This window comes from Mastigoproctus giganteus, chromosome 1, assembly GCF_048544385.1.
Source record: "Mastigoproctus giganteus isolate SK-2022 chromosome 1, ASM4854438v1, whole genome shotgun sequence".
Classification (NCBI taxonomy): domain Eukaryota; kingdom Metazoa; phylum Arthropoda; class Arachnida; order Uropygi; family Thelyphonidae; genus Mastigoproctus; species Mastigoproctus giganteus.
In genome coordinates, this window is record NC_143575.1 from 21,670,223 (window position 1) to 21,697,114 (window position 26,892).

General features: G+C 36.1%; 1 protein-coding gene across 1 annotated transcript in view; it reads left to right on the top strand.

Moving 5' to 3' along the window:
* Positions 1-17,670: 17,670 nt before the first annotated feature.
* Positions 17,671-26,892, top strand: part of LOC150090624 (vesicle transport protein SFT2A) — a 32,127-nt gene continuing 22,905 nt past the window's right edge. Inside the window, exons 1-2 of the mRNA XM_090379145.1 lie at positions 17,671-17,801; positions 21,085-21,171. Of these exons, the coding sequence (XP_090235271.1) occupies positions 17,730-17,801; positions 21,085-21,171 (159 nt within the window). The 5' untranslated portion in view covers positions 17,671-17,729. The remainder of the gene's footprint in view (positions 17,802-21,084; positions 21,172-26,892) is intronic.

Genomic DNA, 26,892 nt, shown 5'->3' on the forward strand with positions numbered 1-26,892 from the left:
AATTTAAGCAATGGTTTTCCATTTAGATGTATGGTCATCATAATCTGCAACGTGTTTAATTGTCAACATTATTCATTCATTCACTCAATATTATTCATTACACCAATTCTCGAACCCAAGCACGGTTCGAATACCTCTCGTGTTTGGGGTTTTCATAAAAAAAAAAAAAAAAAACGCTGCAGTTCGCTCAGCTTCAGCACTGGTTTCAAATCGCAATAGTTTCAAAGATATTTCTGGCTTTCTTAATTGAAAAGGAAATTTCACTCCTAAAATCGTTAATTTTTATTTCATATTTTTTTATCAGAAAACTCAAATTTCTCATTCAGTTTTCACCGTCTTGCCACCTAGACGAAAGTTCTTTCATATTCCACGATTTCGGGTAGCATACGTTTAAAATTCTTTCAGTTCCTTGTCGTCAATAGTATCATTATTTTCTTAATTTAATTTAAAACTATTCTGTTGCATCAATAACTTGTCAAGAGGTAATTTTTTAATTGTGTTCTTACTTTAGATTTTGATTCCTTCAAATTCTTTCCACTTCAACATGCCCTCAATTTTACCTTCATAATTTCCTTCAAAATTTTTCAAATTAGCAATAGCACTGACAGTTCCAATAATTAATTTATCTGCTTTATAGTGATTCTGTAAAGCTTCTGAAAGGTAAGAGAGCTCCTGCAGGATGTCGATCATTGGTGCTAAATCATTAAGAAATTCCAGATATAAAAGTCGATTTAATAATCCGTAATATTTCACAAAGCGGAATAATTCCTCCGACCGGCAATTTTTTTTTTTTTTTTTTTTTTTCCTTCTTAGTTGTTGGCGCATCAGCTTCTATGGCCATAATGCACCTCCCAAAGTTTTTTTGCATTTTACTGTGATCCAAGCCCAAGGCGGGAATCGAACCCGCGACCTTTGGGTTGCCAAGCAAGCACTTTACCTACCTGGCTAGCCCGGTCGGCCAACCCGCAATTGCGGTCCGCAAACTACAGGCTGCCCATCGTGGCCCGAACAATCTTTATAGTTTACACATCAAGTTCTTTAGCAATCATCCTTATTTCACACTAGATTTTTTGGAGATTGGTGATAGTTTTTTGTTTTTTTTTTAATTATTGCCTGTATGCCATTATATTTTAAAACATTTTGTGCACAGTGAAAGCCTCGACGAAGTTTCAAAATCTGCCAACATCTTCGTAAAGTATATGTAATATCTTGGTTGCCTCAATGCGCCCCCCCCCCCCCTACGTTGCTACTGTCACTAGTTCTTTGAATTCTGTGCAAAATGTCGGAATCACACGGAAATTCAGCTACTGTGACCATGTAAACTTAGACAGGATAAATTTACTGGAAGGCGTGGATCACTCACTTCTCCGAAAAACATATCTTGTTTGTCGGGGTAAAGAGGAACCAAAAAGCAGGTTGACCAGAGGCTATTACTCGTGTCGGGAATCTTCTTAATCCTCTGACTGGATGCGGAAAGCATATTGACTAGCGCGACTTCTTGATATGTGACTGCATATGTTTTAAGGACACCACAAACATTGTGAAACGGTAATCCTTTCACCCTTAATTCGAACTTTCCAATTGCCTAAAGGCCAGAGGTGAGAACAATGCATACAAAATTGTCTCTCCTAATCTGTTCGTAACATGGAAATTTTCTTTGTTCAACGGAAACTATTTAAATTAATTACTAAGAGGAATTTAAAAAAAAATGCTATAAAGAAGTTGGTTAAACAGAGAGTCCGACTGTAATAAAATCAAAAATGAAGCAATTTTAAAATACAACTGGTTGATTTCGCCATTAAAATGATGGGGATGGGGCCCAGCTCGCCCCATCCCCATCATTTTAATGGCGCTCTCGCGAGCCCACTATAGCTAACCACTGGATAAAGGTCGAACGTCATCCAGGAGTATCAGAATTTTGTATCAGATCTACTGCACCCTGCAATGTTACACTTTTATCCTGTAGGTGATAGCCACTTTATGGATGACAATGCAACAGCACATTGTGAAAACATGACAAAGAGTTCCGCCATCTTCCTCACCCCCTCCATTCATCTGATCTCAGTCCTGTCGAGAATGTGTGGGATAAGCTGGAGAGAGTTATTCGGTAATGAAGTCTTCCTTCACCTTTGTCGCAGCTGTGCGATATTTTGCTGGAATAATGGTTACAATTAGACCAAAATGCACTGAAACACCTTATACAATCCATGCGCGCTGCAAACTTGCTATTCGCAACAAAGGCGGCCCGTTTCGATATTGAGTAAAAGTTCGTATTTTTTTGGGCGATGTGCGTATACGGCATTTTTGTAGAATTGCTTGTTAAAAATACCTCCAGCCCAACACAACTTCCTGCGATTATCATATGATCAACTTACCGTCGAGTAGCCAGTAGCTTTCCGTGTTCGGGAATCCCCAATTTCGCCATCGGAGAGTGCGTGCTTGCTGTTTCGGTATTTGCGCCCAGGCAGTTAAGGCCTTGAGGCGTCGGTGTATTGTGCCCGCAAACTGCATGTATCCTATCGTCGGTTTGCTTGTTTATAAGTTGCAAACCCCGAGTTACTGAGAGAAAAAACTACGCAACCCTTGACCCGAACCGAATAACTCAACCATGAAGTAAAAATTCCTCTCATGCCAACCAGATTTTCACCCATCCCTGTACCACGCACACAAGGTGGGAAAACAGCGATCGTAATTGCTGTTAGCCATGGGAAGGGGGAGAGAAATGCACTTACTGTTATTTTGTATATTATGTCTGTACAAGTGTTATGTTTACGCACAGATTTGTACGTTGTGCGGTCTCAAAAACTCGGAATGGCTCACTGGAAAACTCCTTAGTCCTGAGGTCGCTTCTTCAATCGGCTAACTACAGTCCAATTGGAGAAGTCTTTAGAAATTCCTCCAGTCTATACAAGTGATAGTGTAACGCGTACACATAATTAGTGAACTAGAGTTAATAGAATAAAATTGGAAATGACGTCCCACGGATAATATTAAAATGTTAGTATAAGTATTTCTTTTTATGGAGATCGGGCGTAGTTTTTTTTTTTAAATTTCTCCTCCACAAACTCGCATTTCCGAACTCGGTTAGGTCTATTTCAATATTTTAATTTCTGATGATTTAAAATATTCAGTTGAAGAACGTTTTCAGTGCTTTGTTATGGATGGAAGCATGCTAACAAGCTTTTATTTTCAGGTTTTCGTGGACTACGACGCGTGTTTACTTTTGTAAACATGGACCATAACCTTAGTACCTTCATCAGCAAGCGGAGTTTAAAGTAATCGCATGTTTTCCTCTTTGAAAGCTCTTTGATGATTGTTTAACATTAGCCTCCAATGTACTAATTTCTATGATATCTATAATTTCCGATATCCGATACCCCATAATTTGCTCCAAAGGTTTCTAAGTTGAAAACCTGAAGTCCAACAAATTTTGACATATTCCTTCGTTTCAACAGATAATTAAAGTTTTAAAATAGTAGCGCTTATAAAAACAAAATCTATTATAATGGTATATAATATAAATATAATAGTATTATAATTATGATATTACAGTATATTATAAATTGTTATAATATGTAAACCCTGTATATTCGGTATTAATTACCGCACTAATCGAAGTATCTAAACTCGTTAAATATATATCCATGTGTCTCGAACCCATGTAAGTCGGGGACTTACTGTATTTAGAATATACAAATATTTTAAGTTAATTTTTTTCAGTATTTAATTAGCGAATCAGCCAAATTGCGATGACCAGACGACTCTATTCTGTTATGATCAAACAACTCAATGCAGTTGTGACCAAACGATCCTACGTTGCGATGACCAAATTGTGATAATCTGTTGACCCTGTGGGTCACAGGTTAAAGGCTACGTTTTGAACATAAGCACACATAAAGGTAGTGTTAAAATTCGTGTGCTTTGAAAATTGAATTAATTTAGCTGTCGATGATACAGCTGTAGTAATATTACAGTAAGTATTATTAAAGTATTTTAGCAATATCATTGCTAAAAGTAATATTACTTACAGTAATTACCTATAAATATTACTTACAGTAATTACCTATAAATATTACTTACAGTAATTACCTATAAATATTACTTACAGTAATTACCTATAAATATTACTTAGAGTAATTAATGTAAAGAAATTTCTTATAAATATTACTAACAGTAATATAGCTAATCCTTAAAAAATTAGAAATTTAAAGCAAAGATCTTTGCTTTTAATATATATCCCGACATTTATATTTTGTATGAGCTGTGGTTTCTTCCCTAAGAATCGCATGCCCTTTTAATATTCAGTTTACGCCCTGTGTGGGATGTGGCTAAAAAAAGTAATGTCTGAATCTAAGGAAGAGTGAGTTGCTACTTCCTTTCTGACGCCCATGGCGATTTATAGAATCTATCAAATAATTTCTGCTAAAGTTAGTATAACTAAAACAAGAAATATGTATAAGTGATAACGTTGAATGTTTCTCGCAGTTAAAATAAATAGGGAAATATAGAACACCTGTCGTTTATAATTTTACAGATAAATTTTTTATTTTTCTTTCATCAAGAATCTGCTCCTTTCTTCCCTGTATTTTTGCTGTCTTATGTGTTATCGTCCTCTGTAAAACGCTCCCCGAACAGAACCTCCCGGTGCCTCTTATATAACAAAAACAAGTCGCTGAGCAGGGTAATCAATTTATCGAGATTCACCAGTCATTGTGTATCAAATTTTGAAGCCAGAAGCAGCGTAAGAGGCCTTTTCACTCCTTAAGTGAACACAAGAGTTTTTTTCCTTCTTTAGCAAGACTACCTAGCAGTAGTTTTGTCAATACAGTGTAAAAGATATATTGTGGTAAAATATGAAAATATAGGTACGTATTTAAATAAGAAAGTTTAAAGTAAGAAAAAAGTAACAATTTTTTTGTGCTGAGTTTAAATGCTAGGTACCAAAATACCGACACCTTTGCGATTTATTTTTTAGACCAAATTATTGAATATGTACCATTGATTAAATGGTACATATTCAATAATTATATTCAGTAAATTGAATAATTATATTCAATAAAAAACTCCTTACATTTAAATTTTTATTAAAATTCCAGTAGAAAATGAGTAAACTATTACAAATGTTGAGTGAATACTACATTAGCATTAGTGGAGGCATATGATGCAAGAAAGCAAACTCATGCAGTATCAGCCAAAAAAAAAAAAAAAAAGAAAAAAAGAAAAAAAAACATTTTGTGTACAGCAAACAATTACTTATATATATTATTAGTTAATTAGTTCCACGATATACAGTATATTACTAATTAATTACTAATTCGGGAATTACTTTGTGGGAATTGAAATAGTATGAATATTCTGTTTTGTTTTAATTTTTTTTTTTTTTTTCTAATGTACAAAAAGTTCGCTTCCTTGCGTCATTCGACCTTACTATTTACTTTTCACTTCTATTAATCACAGAAAAATAGGAAAACATAATCACTTTAAGAAGGGTTCTTAATTTTTTTTTTTTTTTTTTTTTTGCCTTTTTATTTTTTCGAACGTGTATATGTATAGCTCCCGAGCTAACTAGAATAGCTCTGCAGCGCCGCTGAAGAAATTATAGGGGTGGAGAGGCACCCCTCACATAACACAAAGTGGTGTCTGCAGCTCCCTTTTTAGAATTTTAATTGAATGGAGCTTTTATTTTATTTGTACAACTAATTTTAAAGTTTTTTTAAGTGTGCAGTATTTATATTTAATTTAATTTTATTTATATTTTTGCATTTTATAGAACTTACGTGAATAATGTCCTACGGACATTAAAACCACTTTGAATACAGTGTGATCGGTGTATGATAAAACTGATATGTACCCTGTTCCGTCGTTAGAGGGTTCTTCAATTATGTCATAGTCCTCTGTTCCGAAATTCCGGGACTTAGAGCTGTGTGATCACTTCCTGTATTGTCAGTCCAATGATACCATCTGTTTCTACGATATGATCAAGTGTAGAATATTTTCACACTTATTATTTTCTATAACATGGTGATGCAAATTATAACCATCCGGTTAATTTAAACATTTCAAACCCGCTAATGAGTTTCCCTCCCACTTACTTCAATCAATAACGGGCAAATTGAAGTCACCCATATCCAAACATTCACGCTTGTTCCACCATTCCTTTCGCAGATGATGGCTCTCGTCACACTCTTCAAAATCTTCTGGCTTTTAACATATCCCACTCTCATTTTATCTTTGTTCCCACCACCTCACACCACACAGATTCGATGCATTTATAAGTTCTGAATTTAGTAAAGCATTTGTTGTAATCATGCTGCTTTTAATCAGAAGAATGACCCCATCCTCCGCTTTTATCCCACACCTATCCTTCCTAAATACATTAAATAAAAAAAAAAAAAAAAAACAGTAGTTGAAGCATATGATGCAAGAAAGCAATGCAAGAATACAGCATCAGTCAAAAAAAAAAAAAAAAAAACCCTTTCCATTTCTCCCATCCAGTCACTCCAAATAAAAAAAAAAAAAATACATAAATTTTCTGTTTATACTCCGGGACGACAAAACGGCCAGAGGAGTTCACAAGATAGCAACTTCCACAACAACACATGGAAGTCTGTTTGAGCAATCAACAGACCCGCTGGGCCGCCTCCGTAGCCAGGTGGGCAGGAGCAGCAGTGCGTAGCACACGCTTCTTGATTACACCGGGGTTCGAGCCCGTTCCCACCAAATACGCAGGATGCGGAAAGGTCATGTATGTATGTATGTTCCCTGTTTATGGTGGTCCCTAGGCATATGCCTATCTCCACCTATTGTCTCTGTGAGGAAATAATCCCTGTTCAATGGGCCTGACATAGTATTAACACACACTACAATCTTCACCCCTACTCTAACTAAATATGCATTTTATTCTATTTTATTTTTATTTATTTATTTTTTTATTGATTTTTTATTATTATTATTTTTTTTATTTATTTTTTATTTTTTTATTTTTTTTATTTATTTTATTTTTTTTTATTTATTTTTATTTTTTTATTTTATATATATATATATATATATTTATTTATTTATTTATTTATTTATTTTTTTATTATTTTTTATTTTATTTATTTATTATTATTTTTTTTATTTATTTATTTATTTTTTTTATTTTATTATTTTTTTTTAGGCCCTTGCCACTGAAATCTTAGGAAATTAGGTGGCAGGGCCTGCCAGAGTAATTACTTCTAATGCGATCCCTCTATGCCTGACCTGCCTCCTCGGGGTTAAGTGTGGGCAACGGGGGGGTCCCACTAGGGGCCCAACGGCTAAAAGGTCAGAGGAACAACACAACATGACACTACACAACATAAACATGTACCTTACACTTTTTAAAATCTCTGGCCTTCACAGTGTTCTGTGTTTCACAAACAGAGTACACAACACGGAGATGGGGGAAACCCCTTGGGCCGTTAGACAATGAACACTTTACACTTTACTTTACACTACAATACTGCAGTATGTGTTATCCATGTCAGGCCGTTTTGCCACCAGGAAGCAGCTGTCCCTGGACCTCCTGGACAGCCAATTCCCGGTGCACGTTCGACGTCATGTAAAGCCGGGCCTGTTCCAATAGTCTGTGCTATAGCACAAAGTCCCGCATCCACCGGCGGGTGTGCCATACCAGCGGAAAGGTAAAAAAAAAATCAAATTACTATATTAGGGTTACCCGTAAATGATTACATTAACCCGTATTCATGTCTGTAAATTGCGTGTGTTCTCTAGTCGATTTGTCTGTTTTGCTGGACGAAAAAACCCCAGTTTCTGAGGGAAAAAACCTTGCTATCTACGCCTGAGACCGACTAACTCAGCCACAGAGTGAAAAAAGCCCACTAAAGTTCCTCGCGTCATCGACGGGATTCGAACCCGGGCCTTTTCCACCCGGTGTGGGGACAGCGGAAAGGTCAAGGAATGACCACCGCATATCCCCCGAGCAATATGGCGTTAGTTGCTAATGCTCCTAAAAACCAAATAACAAACAACAACAAACCCGCTGGCTAAAGGCAAACTTCCACACATCTGTTCTACAACTGTCTTTCCTCAATTTGAAACTATGCCCCTTTAGGTTATTAATCTGAGCAAGCGGAAAAATCCCGTTAGTATTGAACCTGCTCAAACCATCCAAACCCCTCTTCAGATGGGTTTGGATGGTTTGAGAGGCAGAAATTAAGCCTCTCTTCGTAAGATCATCCCTTTGTTCACCTCACGAATTTTGCTACCATTCTCTGTACATGCTCAAGCAACTCTACATCCTTCCTAAAATGAGGCCTCCAGATCTGTCCGCAGTCCTTAAGGTGTGGCCTAGCCATTGCCTTATACAAAGGGATAATCGCCTCCTTATCTCTGCTAGCAAGATTCCAATATATCACTTACAAAACTCCATGACCTGCTCTGGCAGCCAGTCTGCACTGCTCACAGAACTTCATATCTGACTGCACAATTACCCTTAGGTCTTTTTAATTCTCAACCTCCCTGAGTGTAGTACCACACAGTTGGTACGTTTCTCTTGGGTTACTGCTACCCATATGCAGTACTTTGCATTTGTCAATGTTAAGCTTCAGTTTTCACTTCTCAGCCCATCTGCCTTACTTTTCTAGATCCTGTTGCAGTAGCATACTGTCTTTACTATCATTAACAACCCTGCCAACCGTTGTATCATCTGCAAACTTCGACACTAAGCCTGATATACCTTCATCGATGTCACTGATAATTACATAAAACAATTGGTCCAGCACTGAACCCTGAGGGACTTCACTAATAACATGAGTACACTTACAGCAGGTCCAGTTATTACCACTATCTGCCGTCTTCCGCCTTTATCCATTGCAAATTGCCTTTAATGCCACACTGCTCCAATCTGTACAGTAGTCTTCCGTGTGCAACAGTATCAAAAGCTTTGCTGAAATCCAAGTATATTTTTTTATATCCAGTTCCTTTGTGACCATCGTATTATCCAATCAAATTGATCAGATAAGACTTCCCCTTAACCAACCCATGAGTCGGAACTATTACTGCAATTATGTCTAGGTGATCCTGCATCACTTCTTTAACTAGTGACTCCATTATTTTTAGCATTAGCATTAGTAAAGGCACATATGTAAGAAAGCAAGCTTATATAGCATCAGCCAAAAAAAAACAAAAAAAAACAAAAAAAAAAAGCCTTCTCATTTCACACATCCACTCGCCCCAAATTGTTTATCTGGTTCTGCCTTGAATCTATTTAAACTATCAACTTCTACAACGACAGACGGAAGTTGGTTCCAGCAATCAACCACCCGCTGGCTAAAGGCAAACTTCCGCACATCTGTCCTACAACTGTCTTTCCTTAATTTGAATGTATGCTCTCTCAAGCGATTATTCTGAGCAAGAGGAAAAATCCCATCAGTATTGAGCATGCTCAAACCATTCAAGGCTTTATACACCTCAATCAGATCACCTCGCAGGTGCCTAGTCTCCAGACACTGTAATTTGCAAAAGTTAAGCTTTTCTTCGTAAGAGCAACAGTTTGTTACCTTCACTAATCTTGTTGCCCTTTTCTGTACTCGTTCCAGCAGCTCTACATCCTTCTTAAAGTGAGACCTCCAGACCTGTATACAGTACTCAAGGTGTGGCCTGACCATTGCCTTATACAAGGGGATAATCAAGTCTTTATCCCTGCTGGAAAAATTCCTGTACATCATTGACAAGATACCATGAGCTCCTCTCAGACCGTCTGCACTGCTTAGAAAACTTCATATCTGTCTGCACAATTACTCCCAGGTCCTTTTCAATCTCTACCACTGTCAGTGCAGTACCACACAGTTGATACGTTACTCTGGGGTTACTGCTTTCCATATGCAGTACTTTACATTTATTAATGTTAAACTTCAGTTGCCACCTTTCAGCCCATCTGCTCAATTTTTTTAGATTTTGCAACAGCATACTGTCATTAATGTCATTGCCTAAATTATGATAAGTTATATGCATTCCCTGCCGAACTTCGTGTCGGCTGCAAACTTGGACATTAAGCCTGATATACCATTATTAATTAATACAGAAAACAACAATGGGCCCAACCCTGAACCCTGGGGGAGTCCACTAATAACATTAGTCCACGAAGAGCAGTGTCCATTGATTACTAGTCTCTGTTTTCTTCCACTCAACCATCCCTTTATCCATAGCAGCAATTTGCCTCCAATGCCTCACTGCTCCAATTTGTGCAAGTTTTCCATGTGCAACAGTACCAAAAGCCTTTCTAAGATCCGAATATATGATATTAAAATTATTCTTTGCATCCAGTTCCTTTCTGACAACATCATAGTATCCAATCAAATTGGTCAGGCAAGACTTCCCCTTAACAAATCCATGCTGTGTCCGAGCTATAACTGAAGTCTTGTCTAGATAATCCTGCAGTGCTTCTTTAACCAGTGCTTCCATTAATTTCCCTGAAACATAAGTTAAACTAACAGGTTTGTAATTACTTGTATCGCCCTTTGATCCTCCTTTCTGAATTGGGGTCACATTTGCACATCTGCAGTCCATGTGTACCTCCCCTGAATCCAAGGAATCTCTCATAATTATGGCTAAGGGTTTGCTTACTTCCTTTGCTTTCTCCTTCTTTATAACTGGATGGATTCCATTTGCCCCAAGTGCCCTTTTCATATGTAACTTCAACAATTTCTCGCCCACTTTTCTCTCCGGTATTACAAAATCAGTTAGATCCCTGTTAGAGTTTAGTAAACTTCTGTCCTCCCCTTCCTTATAAAATCTCTCGTGTGTGAATGTAGATGGTAAATACTCATTCAGTTTGTCAGCTATCTGAGCATGATCATAAACAGTCGAATCATAAAAACAACATTAAGTGGATCAATCTGATTCATCCTTTTCCTTCTAGAGTTTACATAAGTAAAATTCTATTCTGTTATTTTTCTTTGCATCATTTGCCAAGTATTTCCCATAATTAGCCTTCTCTTGCCTAAATTCATTTGTGACTTGATTACAGACTAGCTTATATCTGCCGTAGGCTTCTGTGTCACCTGATAAGTTATATGCATTCCACGCATTTTTTTTCTCTATGTCACGAGCTTCATTAGTTCATCTGACATCCATTTAGGTCTTTTTTTTCATTCATTCATTTATTAATTACACACAATATAGTCTCAACATTATGTACATAAAAGTATATACATGATTTATATACAAGATATATTTACATATAATTATATGCTCTGACAAACATTAAACTCTCATGTGTGTGTGCAAGTGTGTTCTTATTCAGGGTAGCTCCCAGGCATAAGCCCAAATCTACCTTGAGAACTTTGGAATATATAGTCTTTACAAAGCAGTCCTTAAAAAGTATGTTAAATTACTTGAGTCTGATTTTACTGTAGCGCTATTCGCACTTGAAATCCCGCACCCACTGGAGGTAGTGCAATACCAGTGAGTGCCAGCAATCCCGCGCCCCGGGTTGGCCATACCAGGGAGCCAGCAGGGAAAAAAAAATAATAATAAAAAAAAAATATATATATATAATAAAACAACAATAATATTCAATAGTCTGGATGGCACAACTATAAACTTCAAAAATCACAGTTCGATTGAATATTTCCTCAGCTGCTGTTTCACATGCACTGGAACCTCCAAAACCAATAACGGTACTATCCAGCAATCTCCAACTGTACGCCATGGATAATAGACGCTTTAGACCACCAGACCCGACGCAATGAATCTGATCCAGCACGGCAGAATCCAGATTGGAGTATTCATGATTGCAGCACAAAAGACAACCAACCAGAGCACCAGACCCAACACCATGAATCAGGTCCAGCACCCCAGCCGCCAGCCAGATGCAGAAACCAATAGTGAAACTCCATGAAGACAATTAAGACACTAGGTTTGCCTCTGAAGAAAGGCTCTGAGAACAGTTCTTCTTGCAAAAACAGCAGCTGAAAACTCCTGAAATAAATTAAAACAGTCACGATTTGCAATAAGCAAATGCACTGTATCAAATGATAAGTCAGGAATATGCGCCATCAAAATCCGCCTTTGGTCTTTATACTCCCGACATAAAAAAATTACATGCATCCAAGTCTCCTGCTCGCCACATGTACAGAAAGGATCTGTCTCCAACCCTCTCTCATATAATTTGGCCCTAAGTGAGCCGTGTCCTGTTAACAAATAAGAAGTGTACATAGAAGGCGTAAACCAAGATGCCACGGTTTTTGCCAATGCATAGTTCACCTGGGGAATATATTTCCTCGTCACAGCTCCAACATCACCACTTTCCCATCTGGTCTGCCATAAATCCATTAATTTGTTCCATATTCGTTGTTTTTCTTCTTTAATATTATTCTCCAAATCAATTGTAATATCCAAAAACGTTACTGATGTACCCTTTTTCAATTTGTACAAAAACCCTCTGTAGACAATAAATAAATCCAATGGCATGGTACCAGCAATTACCTGTAGGGCGTTTGTAGACGCTGTTCTAGGTACTTTCAATAAAGTTAATAACATAGAGCGCTGAAGCGATAAAAGTTTCGATCGAATCCTAGTTTTAGTTACCACAGAAAACCAAACAACAGCCGCATATGCCACTATCTGGAGAAAAATAGTCTTATAATACAATGACAACACTCTCTTATTCAATCCCCACTCCTTACGAGAAATCCTAGCAATGGAGCTTGTAAAGTGTCTTACTTTTACATTTAGGTGTGAAACATGTGGGAAAAAGGAAAGTTTGTCATCTATGATTAATCCCAAATACTTAGTTTTAGCAACATAAGGAATTTGAACACCACCTAAAAGAACTCTTGGAGGCCTGCCGTAATCAAATTGTTTCTTAAAAACCATAAAACAGGTCTTACTTGCAGAGATCTTCAATTTGTTCAAATTGGCCCACTCCATTAAATCATCTAAAACTGACTGTATTTTTCTTTCCAATATAAGTCTGGAGCGCCCAGAAACTCCAATCACAAGGTCATCAGCATAAGCTATCTTAGCAACCTCTGTACTCTCCTTAACAAGCCACTGATCTAAAACTGCATTCCAAAAGAGAGGTCCCAAAACCGAACCTTGGTTTGAGGACAGCCTCTCGAGACACTGGCACTATATGACAGATGACGTGCACGCACAGTAATAAATCTGTCCTGAAAGTATGACCTTATAGTGTTAAATATGTAACTATTACACTCTGCAAGCACTAGAGATCGAAGGGCACTTTCCCACCATACCGAATCAAATGCTCCTTCGAAGTCTATAAAGACCATAAGAACATATTTCTCAGAAGAATCCTTAATGTACTTTAAAAGAGATGTTATGGCTTCCTCTGTAGAGTGCCCCTTCTTAAATCCATGCTGATCAGCAGAATACAGATGCTTATCCTCTAACATCGCAGAAATTCTGGGAGCAAGTAACCTTTCATAAACCTTACCCATGTTCGCCAAGAGAGAAATTGGTCTGTATGCTCTCGGATCAGTCCTGGGCTTACCAGGCTTATGCAATATCTTTAGCAGTGCCATCTTCCACGGTCTTGGAAAAGTACCTTCAGTGAAACATTTATTAAACAAATTTAACATAATTTGAGGAAAGTAATCATAAAACTTAATGATTACTTGATTTTCAATTAAGTCTAAACCTGGACATTTCTTAACGTTCAATTTAGCTACTGCTGCACCCAACTCCACCAAACTGAAGAGTTCAGCTTCAGCGTCACCTGCTCCTGTAAACTCAGAGTTCATCCGGCGTATCTCCGTTTGTTCAGGTGAATCATCTTGAGGAAGATCCTGAGGAAATAGTCTTCTAACAATCGTTTCCACAGTAGAAAACCAATCCAATGTCTCATCATTATTGTTCAATACAGTGTTGTATATTTCTCCACAAAGCAACTTATTACGAGAGATTTTATACACGAGACCCCAGGGATCTCTGTTACCAACTTCATTAACCAAATTTTGGCAACAAGTTCTCTTGCTCTCAGCAATAGCCGTATGAAAGGCCTTTCTTCTCTCTTTATAGGCATTTTTAAATGATTCCACATCAACACTAGAGAGATGTCTATTTCTTTGGTATACTTTCCTAGCCTGGCATACCTGAGACCTCAGAGAAGACAAAGCAGGAGTCCACCACGGCACAGACAACTTTTTAGTCCTTTTTCTCCTCGTAGAGTGCACACAAGCCTGGAAAATATGATACTGTACATAGTTTACATATTCATAAGCTGTCATACCATTTAAACTCTCTCCAGGTATCGCACAATTATCACTATCGAAAACTGTAGTCAAATAATTTTTAAAATTGTTCCAGTTAACACGGTCCATAGAAAATCTAGACAGATCACTCGTAGCGAAGCTCTTTTCCCTTACTTCGAAACAGAGATCAAATGAAATTGCACGGTGATCACTATTTACTAAACCAGAATTGACTTCCCAATTCAAAATAGAATCGCACATACGAAGAGATGTCACAGTTACGTCATTTAGGTCTTTATCCATTATCCATTTAGGTCTAAATCTTGAACAGTATTTCTTAGTTGGTATGAAAAGCCTAATAGCTTTCAAGATTAATTCCTTGAAGGCTTCCCATTTAGAAATCGCTGTTTTTAACATCATCAGTTAATCCCGGTTAATCCACTGTATAGAATTTAAAAACTGTCTGAGACCAGTGTAGCCACCTTTACGAAAACAAAAACGCTTCCCTTAACCCTCGATGGTAATTACATGTTTAAGTAAATGCCACATCAGTACTCTGTGATTACTGTCACCTAGTGGTTCCTTTATCTGTACATTTTAATCATGAATAATCACTGCTGATAATCAGATCAAGAGTATTACTTCCTCTGATTTTCAATCGAATGTTGCTGTAGGAAACAATCCTCCACAAAGTCTTGCTAGCGTGTAAGTGACCAACCGACAAGTTCCAGTTAATATCTGGCAAATTAAAATTCCCCATTATATGACATTCTGATTTACTGGCCCACTCTATTTCTTTGCATAATTGTTCGTGCAGAGAAATAGTTCCTGCATAACAAGACATTCACGCTTATTGAACCGTTCCATCTGTACATGAAGGCTCTCATTACACTCTTCAAAATATTCTGGCTTTTAGCATATCCCACTTTCATTTTATCTTTGCATTCAACTACCTCACACCGCACAGATTCGGTTCATCTATAAGTTCTGAATTTAGTAAAGCATTTGTTGCATTCATGCTGCTTTTCATCAGAAGAATGAAACCAACCGCCCCGCCTATACTTTCTAAATACATTATACATATCACACTTAGATTCATAATTCCCTATTTTTCTGGATAATACCACGTTTCAGTTAGCCTTATTAGGTCTATTGCTCTAATGAGGAGTTAAGATTCACTCGTTTTATTGACAACTCGTGACATTGCTGTAAATACAATGAAAACTGAGTGTTCTTGTATATTTTATTTCCTTACACACCATTTGACGTTATATAAGCTTATTTCCCTAGCATTAGCTGTCCTTTCTTTTGAAATATCACTATCCTCACCTTGATAATATCGGCTTTTGTGGTGCCAAAGAAATTTTGAGATGTGTGCAGACGTTGCCTTTGCCAATGGCATAAGTTAAACACCAGTCTATAATACCCCTCTTCACTGAACCCTTAAGACTCCACTGCGATATCAGCAAATGCGCTTGTACCACATTTGTTCAAATGGAATCTGGATGAAGATGGTGGTCTATAAAATAGATTCCTTCTGCCTACTATGGGAGATCACACTGATAAAGATTTCCCCTGAAATACCTTACAGGTTCCAAGCCTTCAGTTAATCCACAAGGCTTTTAGCATACTAAGAACCCTTAATTTCATCCTGTTATTGTTCCCGGACCGAACTGAAATAGCGCATCCATTTTAATATAACTGTCCTGTATCTATCCAACAAATCATCAGTTCGTGTACTCTCCAGATGAATAATTATCCTCTCTCTCTCTCTCTCTCTCTCTCTCTCTCTCTCTCTCTCTCTCTCTCTCTCTCTCTCTCTTATAGTAAGAGGTCGGGGCTCGAATACCGCCATTGACACAAGGAATTATTATGGACCTTTTTCAGCTAGTCCGTCAGGAGAGGAACAGCCATCGTTTCACTCGACTGTCTCGGGAGATTTCATCCGACAAAACAGATCACTGACCAGAAAAATGGCACAATTTACGGACATAATACGCATGTAAGGATGAGTTTGTTCTCTCGGGTAACTTTGATATTAAATATATATTTTTTTTTATGGTAGACTGCAGCGCTTACTATGCTCTGGAATCAGCTGAGGGCCACTAGAAAGCATCTCCAAAGAACCCGCGGAAGGGGCCTACTGGAACTTGCTGCAGCTCTCCAAGAGCAATTTAAAATGCACAGACCAGAAATATGTCAATGCTATTTACCATCAAAAAGATCTTGGAGGCTGCTGGTACAGAATGAAGGCAATAATCCTTGAGGACCTACCCACAAACTGGTTAGGCAAAGATTGAGCATCTTAACTCAATTGTTGAAGATGGATGATTGGAAACCACCAACTGGCAAGACACAGTAGAGCAAATACTGGACCAACTTATCATTATATTATATTAGGGTTACCCGTAATTTAATACATTAACCCGTATTTGTGTCTAAATTGCGTGTGTTCTCTGTCGATTTGCCTGTTTTGCTGTACGAAAAAATCCCAGTTTCTGGGGAAGAAAACCTTGCTATCTACGCCTGAGACCGACTAACTCAGCCACGGAGTGAAAAAAACCCACTAAAGTTCCTGGCGTCATCGACGGGATTCGAACCCGGGTCTTTTCCACCCGGTGTGGGGAAGACGGTGACGTTACCACTGTGCTACCCATGCAGACAATGACCAACTTATCATTGAGGACAATCCTGAGCAGAATACAATCAGCGATACCTCCCATTGGACATTGAGGATGGCTTCTCTCTGAAAGCAACTTATAGCGCCATACAAAAAATAAAGTATGGTAAAGCCCCCAGGGCTGGACTTGATTGAAGGAGAAGCCATGAAATGAATGTGGACTATTCCACATTCATTTCATGGATGTGGACTGTTGCACCCGGATATATTGAAAGATTAGTTTAACTCATGTCTCCGTGAAGGAGTCTTTCCGACATGGTGTTGGACAAGTGGCTACTTATCGAACACCATGTCGTTTTGACCCGTGCCGGGAACACAGAGTGGTCCTGTTGGTGAGTTTAGTTTTTAAAACGAAGCCTTGAAAACTTCTTAAACTTAAAAAAAAAAAAAAAAACAGTTAAAAAGTTTTCTAAACTATCCACATGATCAGAGGCCGATTATACGTTAAAAAAAAACATTTAAAAAGTTTTTTAAAATATCCACATGGGCGGAGGACGATTATAAGTTCGAGCATATTCATTAGCAATCATGACATCCGATTAGCGGAGCCAATGAGAAGTAGTATTTAATTTTTGCATGCGCATGATTAATTTTTTGCAAAAAATATATTTAATTTAGTTTTTATTACCAAATATTACTGCTACGATTGTTAATATTTTCCAGCTTGAGCACTGTGCTGCAAGTTTAAAGTGCATTCTGTGTTATCGATATATGACTGCGGACCTGCTTTGGGCTATTTTCTTCATTTATTTGATTTTGCGGTAGTACCAGGCACATCACATCTTAGGCGTCAAGACCAGTGGAGTACTGTAGTTTGTTTTCTTAATTTTGTTTTAATTTAATTTTATTTAATGAGTATGGACAAATTAAAACGAGCTTTAAGAGGACAAGACGAAGATGAAGAACAAGGAATAGTGACTCAGGTTGTGTTTTTATCACGAAGAGTTGCTTTATACTCTTATTATTTTTTTTTTTTAGTTCAGTAATTTGAAATTAAAACTCAGAAAACACGCTGTACTTACTCCAAAATTTATGTATACTACACATAAAAAGAAATGGTTAATCGAAAGATGCGATAAAATCATATAACTTGTAGAATAGCATTTCAAATGTCAGTAATGGATTTGGTTAAAGCCATTACTTGACGCCCCACGTGTCGTCGGTTGACAGAATTTTGTCTTTTTGCCATACGCGCATGACGATTAAAAGTTTCTAATATGTTTTCCTTTTTTCTTTTCTTTTTGTTTTTTTTTTTAGATACAAGAGAAATTCAGACACATATATAAGACTCTTCATCTGATTTTCCTTAAGTTACATAATCATTAGACATTTAGCTAAAGTATCCCATGATATTAATACACTCAGTATAGAAGATGAAATTACTTTATCTTATAAACCATATTGTCTTTTTCTAAGTTTTTCTGCTTTATTTTGAAATTTAATACGTATTAAAAATTAAGAATCATATGGACTCCTAATATTAATAAATCTATATAATTTTTTTCTTCATTTAGTTAACATAACTAATTAAATTTACAGGATTGTTTAATGTTCATCCCCCCATTTTTTTTATAACATGTTTGTGTTACACTTTGATACTTGCTTGTCAAAGACAAATTTAGGAAGCATGGAGCACCCAGTGCACATATATTTTATAGGCTTCAAAATAAGGTTATGAGGTGCTCTCTGACCAACTGCATTGTTCTTGGGATCCTGGAGCAACTATGTCACTGTACCTCAGTAAATCCAGTGTTGCTGTTTGTCTTGGACAGCCATGAAGGATCACTGGTAGTTTTACTAGAGGAATTTGTTCAGTTCTTAAACAACGTATTTCGGATGGCATTATAGGTTGTTCAGTGTTACATATTTTTTTTTGAGAAATTTGATATGTTGACAAGATATAATTGTAGCCAGATGTTTCTTCTTCACTACAACATTTGGTATTATCTCTTCATTATTTGTACTGTCTGCTCTGTTTAGTACTATTTATATATTACACTTGGATATATTTCTGAAGGAGTCCATATCCTCTCCAGTTTCCTTGATGTTTTTAAAAAGAATTTTTATGTGTGCAGTACTGCATATACACCCAATTAGTTTTCTGTTGCAGATAAAAAAAGGAAAACAGTCAATCAGAATTTGTTTATTGCCTAGTGTTTATTGAGTGATGGATGAAATACAACAAAACAGAGAATTTTCAGAAATAAAATTTGATTAAGGTAGCTGGGAGAAAAATTTACAGTATGAATACTTTATTTTATCGAAGTACTATACAGTATATTACCCAAGGTACATTAAAGTATGTGGATTAGATATACAGGGTGTTTCATTTAAAAGGTACCAGGGTCTATCTCACTTATTTTTAGGTTTAGGCTAAATGTTATCTGGACCTGCTTTATCATATATGGATGCAATTTTTGAATTTTATGTAAAATCTAAACATTATATTCAGTTCAATTTTAATGGCAAATTCAAAAATTTCAACTCAAAAATAATAAAAAAATAAATAAAGAAGGATAACAAATAGCATAAACCTAAAAATAAGTGACATAGAGCCCAGTGACTTTTAATTGAGACACCATATGAAATGTATAAAATAAGTGTCATGGAATCTGAAATAGCTGCTTACAAATGGAGTTTTTTTTTTTTTTTTTCCTGTATATCTAATCCGTTTTTTTTTTTTTTTTTTCTTCAAAACAATTTCTTGTAGAATATTATGGTATATCAGTTTTTTTTTTTAATGAAACTTATCATGTTAATCGGTAGATGAACTCACATATGCTCTTTCTCTGATGTAGTTAATGAGTTTTTATTTTCTCATAAAAGTTAAAGGATATGAGTGTGCATATCTGCTACAAATTGATGTGGTTGGATATTATTAAAGAATTTTCTTCTGAAGATGGATATGCTCAACTTATAGGGTATTTGTGAAAGTAAGGAGCCAGTGCTAAGGTATTTCTAGCAAGAAAATATCATAGCTAGGTATTTGCATTTTGTTGATCTAACTTAAGATAGCCTGTGCTAACTTCTGCATGAGAAAAGGTTACCATAAGTTACTTAACAGTTAAAGTAATGATTTCCTAATTATTTCCCTATTAACCAAGTAAACCAATTCAAGGTAAACAAATAAATATTAAGATTACAACAGATTACCATATGCTACTACTCAAAGTTCAAATGATATGAAAATAGACAACACAGACCTATTCCCAATAACTTATATATGAAATAATATTTTGCTAATTAGTAAGCCATGCTAGAGATTGCAACATACATATATTCTTCCAGATGGCAGAGTACATGTATGTTGTTGCCTACTGGCACACATGCAAGTGATACTATATAATGCAAATTGCCAAAAGGAATCATTCCATTATCATAAAAAAGCTTAACAAGATAAATTTATTTACAGATAATAAACTCATTGTAAGGTTTTAACATGATAATTTCAAACCGAAGTACAGGATGGCCCGTAATTCTTATTTGGTTTTAGTTAAGGTTATACAGACATTTGTAATTACAAAATGTATTATAAAAAGTTTTAACTGCCTCAAAAATATTTTTTCATTAGTAATTGATTGTCATTGTGAGTTCCAGTGAAGACCTGTGTGTTTATTATTATTAGAGAACACACAGATGCAAAATTGAGACTTATGGGAACTGCAAATTATAATTTTTACACTCTTGCATTACACATATTGATTACAACTTTTCATTTTATGAACAATATAATTTTATTATTTCCATATATATTTTACCTGATATTGTTCTGCCCCTTGTGGGTAGTGTAATAATGTCACTGCTTTTTCGTGTTGTTTAGTTCTATTCCTATTGCCAGCTGAAGTTGAGAAATACTTTCCATCAGGATTTTTAAGGGCTCTATATATACCACAGCTGAGTAGTCAGTACCTTGGGCAAGGGTTGTATGGTGTTGGTATTTTTTCTTCCTGTGACTGGATTTTTATCCATCAGAACAGGTAAACCTTCCATAGGATAAATATAGTTTACATACACAGTATATTGATGCTTCATGGCCTTAGTGACAAGATAATTTTTGAAATTCTGTAATCTGTTGAGGAATTTAATTCATCAATAGAATGAGAATGTTGCAGTGAATGCACCATGTATTTTGCTATCATAATCATCTGAACTTTAATTAGTATTTATTTTATTTTATCTTAAGTTAATGTTTTATGATTTGCATAGGTTTTAGATGCTTCTTCTCTCAGTTGGTCAACTCGTATTAAAGGTTTTGTGATCTGTTTTGTTCTAGGCTTTGCATTTTCCATTTTGGTAAGCTACTGCATACTTTTTTTTAAGTTTTTTTTTTATTTATTATTTGATAATTTATTTTTTTTTTTGTTATTTGATAATTTCTTAAAATAAAATTGTTTTAACTACTTATTTTTTTTCCCTCTGTACCTTGGAAAGTTGTCTGAATAGCCATATCAAGTTCTGATAATTAGTGTGGCTATCTAAAATAATGTCTATAGAAAAAAATATATATGCATTTTCTATTTACAATACAGGTAACATTTTATAGGAACCTAACTACTGTGTTATACTAGGGTTACCTGTATTGTAAATTCTACACAATACTATTGTGTTTCATCATTATATTAATGACAAATGTTTGTAGTTGGCTTTATATAAAAATAGTAGCAGTTTTCACCCTGTTAATTAGATATTTATAAAATAAAAAAAACAGACCCGAAAACAAGTACAGGCAGCTCCTGTATAACATGGTGCTTCTACAACACTGTTTCACTCTAACACAATTAAGTGTAACAATCCTCGCACAACATGGCATTTTTGAGCTTTTGTGCTAGGAAAAACTCTGCCATTATGTTGGATGTAATTTTTCAACATTTCCATTCTTTCTTGTGAATCCCCGCTTTTGGCTTGCTAATCGTTATGCAGAAGAAAACTATTGGGAAATTCCCATATTTTACTTTGTTGGGAAATCATCGTGTTAAGTTCTGTGGCATTGAACTTGTGGAAAAATCTAGATTTCAAGTTTTATCACTATTGGATAACGTGCCAAACATGGAAAAGATTTAAGTCATCCAAACATTGAAGTAATGTTCCTACCACCTAGTAAAACTTCTTTAATTAGATTGCGGCATTATATCTACCTTTGAAACTCATTACATCAGAAAATTGTTAAAATAGATTTTGGAGAAAATTGATTCCAAATTGAATTGATGGAAAACTGAAGTAATGGAGGCATGGAAACATTTTTCAATTGTGAACTGTATCAGAATCATAGCTTTATTGCTCAAAGAAGTAAAACAGTCAACATTAAATGCATGTTGGAAAAATGTATGGCCAGAGTCAGTTCATGGTTGAACCGGCAGAAAACAGAATCGATGCAATAGTAGAACCTGCTAAGTTGGTAGAATTGGAAGGTTTTGATGTTATGACTACTGAAGCCCTTGTGGGTAGCACAGTTAGTAGAATCGCCCTCCTCCCCACACTGGGGAGGAGGGCGATTCTGGGTGGAAAAGACCTGAGTTCGAATCCTGCCGATGATGGGAGGAATTTTTATGGGTATTTTTCACAACATGGCTGAATTAGTCGGTCTCAGGTAAGGGTAGCATAGCTTTTTCTCCCGGAAAATCGGGTTTTTTGTCCAGAAAAACAGAAAATTGACCTCAGAACACACAGAGCAGCATGGTCTTAGTCATTGATGCTCCTAAAAAAAAAAAAAAAAAAATATGATTACCAAAGACATTCAAGAATTACTGGTAGAAAAAGAGGCTGGCAAAGTGCATTTGTTTAAAATGGCATATTACAGTCTTATTTTTTTGAATTCATATTCTTCGACTGAAAGGATCCCAAAGTTCAAAAGGGAGCTTCAAAAATGCTTGGTTCCATACGATGAAATTTACAAAGATCTATCAAGCAAAAGCAAACAAACCCAGATTACTGATTTTTTAAAGAGAGCCGAAGATACATGAAATCTAGAATGGTGTATTTTTATTAGTTTTGTTAACATTTTGTTAACGAAATGGTGTATTTTTGTTAGCTCTTTGAACATAACCTCCCCTTTTTGTACTGGTTCTTAAGTCCCGTATAACACAGTTTCGCACTACACGAGATTTTATAGGAACCTAACTACTGTGTTATACGAGGGTTACCTGTATTGTAAATTCTACACAATACTATTGTTTCATCATTATATTAATGACAAATGTTTGTAGTTGGCTTTATATAAAAATAGTAGCAGTTTTCACCCTGTTAATTAGATATTTATAAATACATTGAACAGACTACCGTTTAATCCAACATCAGATATTTTACAGAATTGATCATTTGCTATCAGTGTAATCACTTGAATTGCAGTTTTTTTTTTTTTGTTAATACATAAAAACATAGTGAGTATGCTTAACCCATAACTGACATCCTTGGATCTGATTTTATTTTTTGATATACAAAGGGTACTAGGAAAGTTTTGCAATACAGCTTTGTTTATTTAATTTTTTCAAAGTAATTTCCTCTACATTCAATACACCTCTCCATCCTCCGAAACCAATCTTTAAACCAGTTCTGCCAAGTTTCACTAGGGAGTAAAGCACACTCCTTGTCCCAAGCCCGTAGAAGGTCCTCATCACTGGAAAACCGCCTCCCTTTTAGCTTCATTTTCACATGCGGGAACAGTGCAAAGTCGCAGGAAGCAAGGTCTGGACTGTAGGGAGGGTGCTCGAGAAGTTTCAGTCCTGTCGTGGTCAAATATTCGGTGCAGGCTTTGGCGCGGTGAGCTGAGCATTATCGTGATGGAGGTACCAGGTGTCCATTCTTGACTTTGGCCGCAGGTTCTTCATAGATCCAATGACTTTAGGCAGGCATTGTTCAGTATACCACTTAGCTGTGACTGTCTTCTGCGTGTCCAAACGACACGTTCCCCAATTCCACTCGATTTGAAAAATACAGCTATCATTTTCTTCTTTACAGATCGGGATTTTCTGACAATTACGGGTGTGTCGTCATCATCAAAGACCCAAACTTTGTTTTGAGCCTTGGTCGGCAGATCGTAATAGTACAGCCAAGTCTCGTCACCTGTCACGATGTTATTCACATACCGAGATTGTCCCTTATCAAACTTTTTTAACATCTCCCGGCACCAAGTCACACGTCGTGTCATCTGCTCTTCAGTCAGTTGATGCGGCACCCAGAGAGAACAAAGTTTCTTCACGTGCAAATGATCTTGCAGAATCGAACGAATTGCTGGTGCATTTAGGCCCAAAGTATCCTCTATCTGTTGGTAGGTCACTCGCCTGTTTTCGTCAAGCATTTTCCTCACAGCAGTAACGTTTTCCTCCGTAACTGACGTTCGTAGCCTTCCCGGCCTCTCCGAATCCTCCAGAGTGAAATTTCCCCTTTGGAATTCTCTATACCACCTGAATATCGTTGTACGATGTGGACAATCATCGTCTAGTGCAAGAGTCATTTCTTCTAAGCACTGGTCTATGGTTAAACCACGCACGAAATTATACCGCAAAACTGTCCTTATCTCATTTCGTGACCACGATGCCATCGCAAGCACCTTACACTCTCACTACTAATGAATACCTGAGCCCATCGACTTGGCGCGGCGGCTACTATGCACGTATGAACATGTCTCAACATGCAGCAACAAACAGCTTCCTGTGATTCATTGTTGCGTCATATTGCAAAACTTTCCTAGTACCCTTTGTATGTGTGTGTGTGTTGGGGAGGGACTTAGTGCTAGAAATTTTACAATTTTTTCCTATAGCTCTACGAAACAGTATTGGGCTGATAGTGGTCTGCCCAGTATACTGTTTCATGTAGCGTATCTGTTGGATTATTGTCCATTATAATACATCAGTATTAAACAGTGTTGAAATCCATTTCTGAAGTGTTTTATGTTATATTAAAAAAGAAAATTTAATATAATTTTCTTTTTTAATATAATCTGAAATACTATTATTATCTACATAAATTCTAAAATCGAGCAAAAATTCTAAAATTGATCATGTTTTGATATGTACACTAACAAGACTGCCCTGTGAGTAGCCTAAGTAATGTGGCTCATGTAACTGTATATCAAAGCAGCATAATCTAAGTACTGTGCACAAATGCATTTATTGTCTAGAGCTACAGGGGATAGACAAAATAATGGGAACATCTGAAAAGAAAGTAGTAGTTTTTGTAAATGGCTGTACAGCCATTACAAAAAAACTAATGACATTTATGAACATGCAGTGATTTTTTTTTTTTTTTTTTTTTTGTTGCAGGGTAGTACTGTGAAAGAAATATGATAAAAGCTGATTTCGAGGTGATATAAAAAAAGGTACATGAAAAACAATGACTGAACTGTCTGAATTCCAAAGAGGTCAAATTGTTGTTACTTGTTTAGCAGGGGCATTGGTGACTAAAACTTTGGATTTGTTTAATATATCCAGAGCAACTATATTGGAAGTTATGTCTGTCTTCATCAAGTATGGAAAAACAAATCTGATAAGGATGAATTGTGGCGGAAAATTGAAGCTGACTGAAAGAGAATGCCGGATGCTGAAAAGGATTGTAGCCCAAAAACATGAGGCTGCTGCTTCAAAAATAACTGTAGAACTTTGTGTCTCAGCAATCCAATTTTTAGCAAAACAGTTTGGCAAAATTTCATAAAGCTGAAATGATCCTACTAGAAAGAGAATGCAGTAGTGTAAGGAACACAAAAACTGGTCACTTTTTGAAAATATGACTGTCTGAAAATATGACATATTTCCAGACGAATTATCATTCACACTTTTCCAACATCAGGGAGTGTTTTACATTTGGCAAATGTCAAAGAAACCATATCATCCTGACTGTCTTCTAACCATCAAACATGGAGGAGGTCAATACCTTGTTATACTGTAGGTTCTATCATCACCTTGCATGGGCAAATTAACTGCCCCTGATGCTTACATGTGTCCATTCTTGTTTTGAGGAGCATAAAACTGAGACTAAGCACAATTGCCAGGTATATTTGGAGAGGAGAGTGAAAAGTAGATTTCCTCCACCTTCATCACTCATGGAACTTGAAATGTTCCTCCATGAAGAATGGTCTAGTGTTCATCTTATGACAGTTCAAGATTTATTTGAATCTAGCCCATATAAAATACAAACTATTTTAAAAGCAAGGGGTGGCTTAACTCCATATTAGTGCATACTTGTAACTCTTATCACAGTTGTTTCCATTATTTTGTCCACCCCTGGTGTATATGTGTTTATATAGATTAAGCAGTAGGTTTAACACATTGTGATATACAAATAGTGTGATTTGTTACGTTGATACTAATGTGAATTGGAATTACAATTTCTACATGGTGGTTGTGTACCATATGACAAATATATGTTTACCATTCACCCATTTTCATAACTTTATGCTGTGCTTTGTTGGTTCACCAAAAATAGTCCATGGTCCACCTTAAAACTACTATCTGTGTAGTTTGCTTACTCTTTCTTTGTGAATGTTCAGTTACCACGTGAACAAAAACTGAAATATCCAATGAAATGTGACTTATTTTATTCACATGTTCATTTCTATTTTTTAATACTTTTTAAAATTTTTGTTGTATAAGTATAAATTCTCAAAAAAAAAATTATGTATCTGTTATTTAGTTATTATGAATTTTAATAATACTAAATATAATAGTAGTCAAAGTTGAGTGTTTGATATCTTTATTCTCAGTTTCATTGAAATACATTTGGTAGACATGAAGTTATTGATGAATGAAAGTAGGCTCTTTTTTTCAAAACAAACAAAATGGGTTATCTTATTTTTTATTATGTTGCACTTTGGCTTTACCTAAAAGCTATACATCAGAATAATAAAGATATCTTTAAGAACTTATCATAATTATTATATAAATAATTTTAAATTTATAGATAGCTTCTATAAAAAGCTAAAAGCTATATAGTTACGTATGTCCCCTCTTCAGTAAATAAATAAATATATATGGATCCATGCACCCAGCTGTTTCTTGAATGTGACTACCTTAAGACATGTCA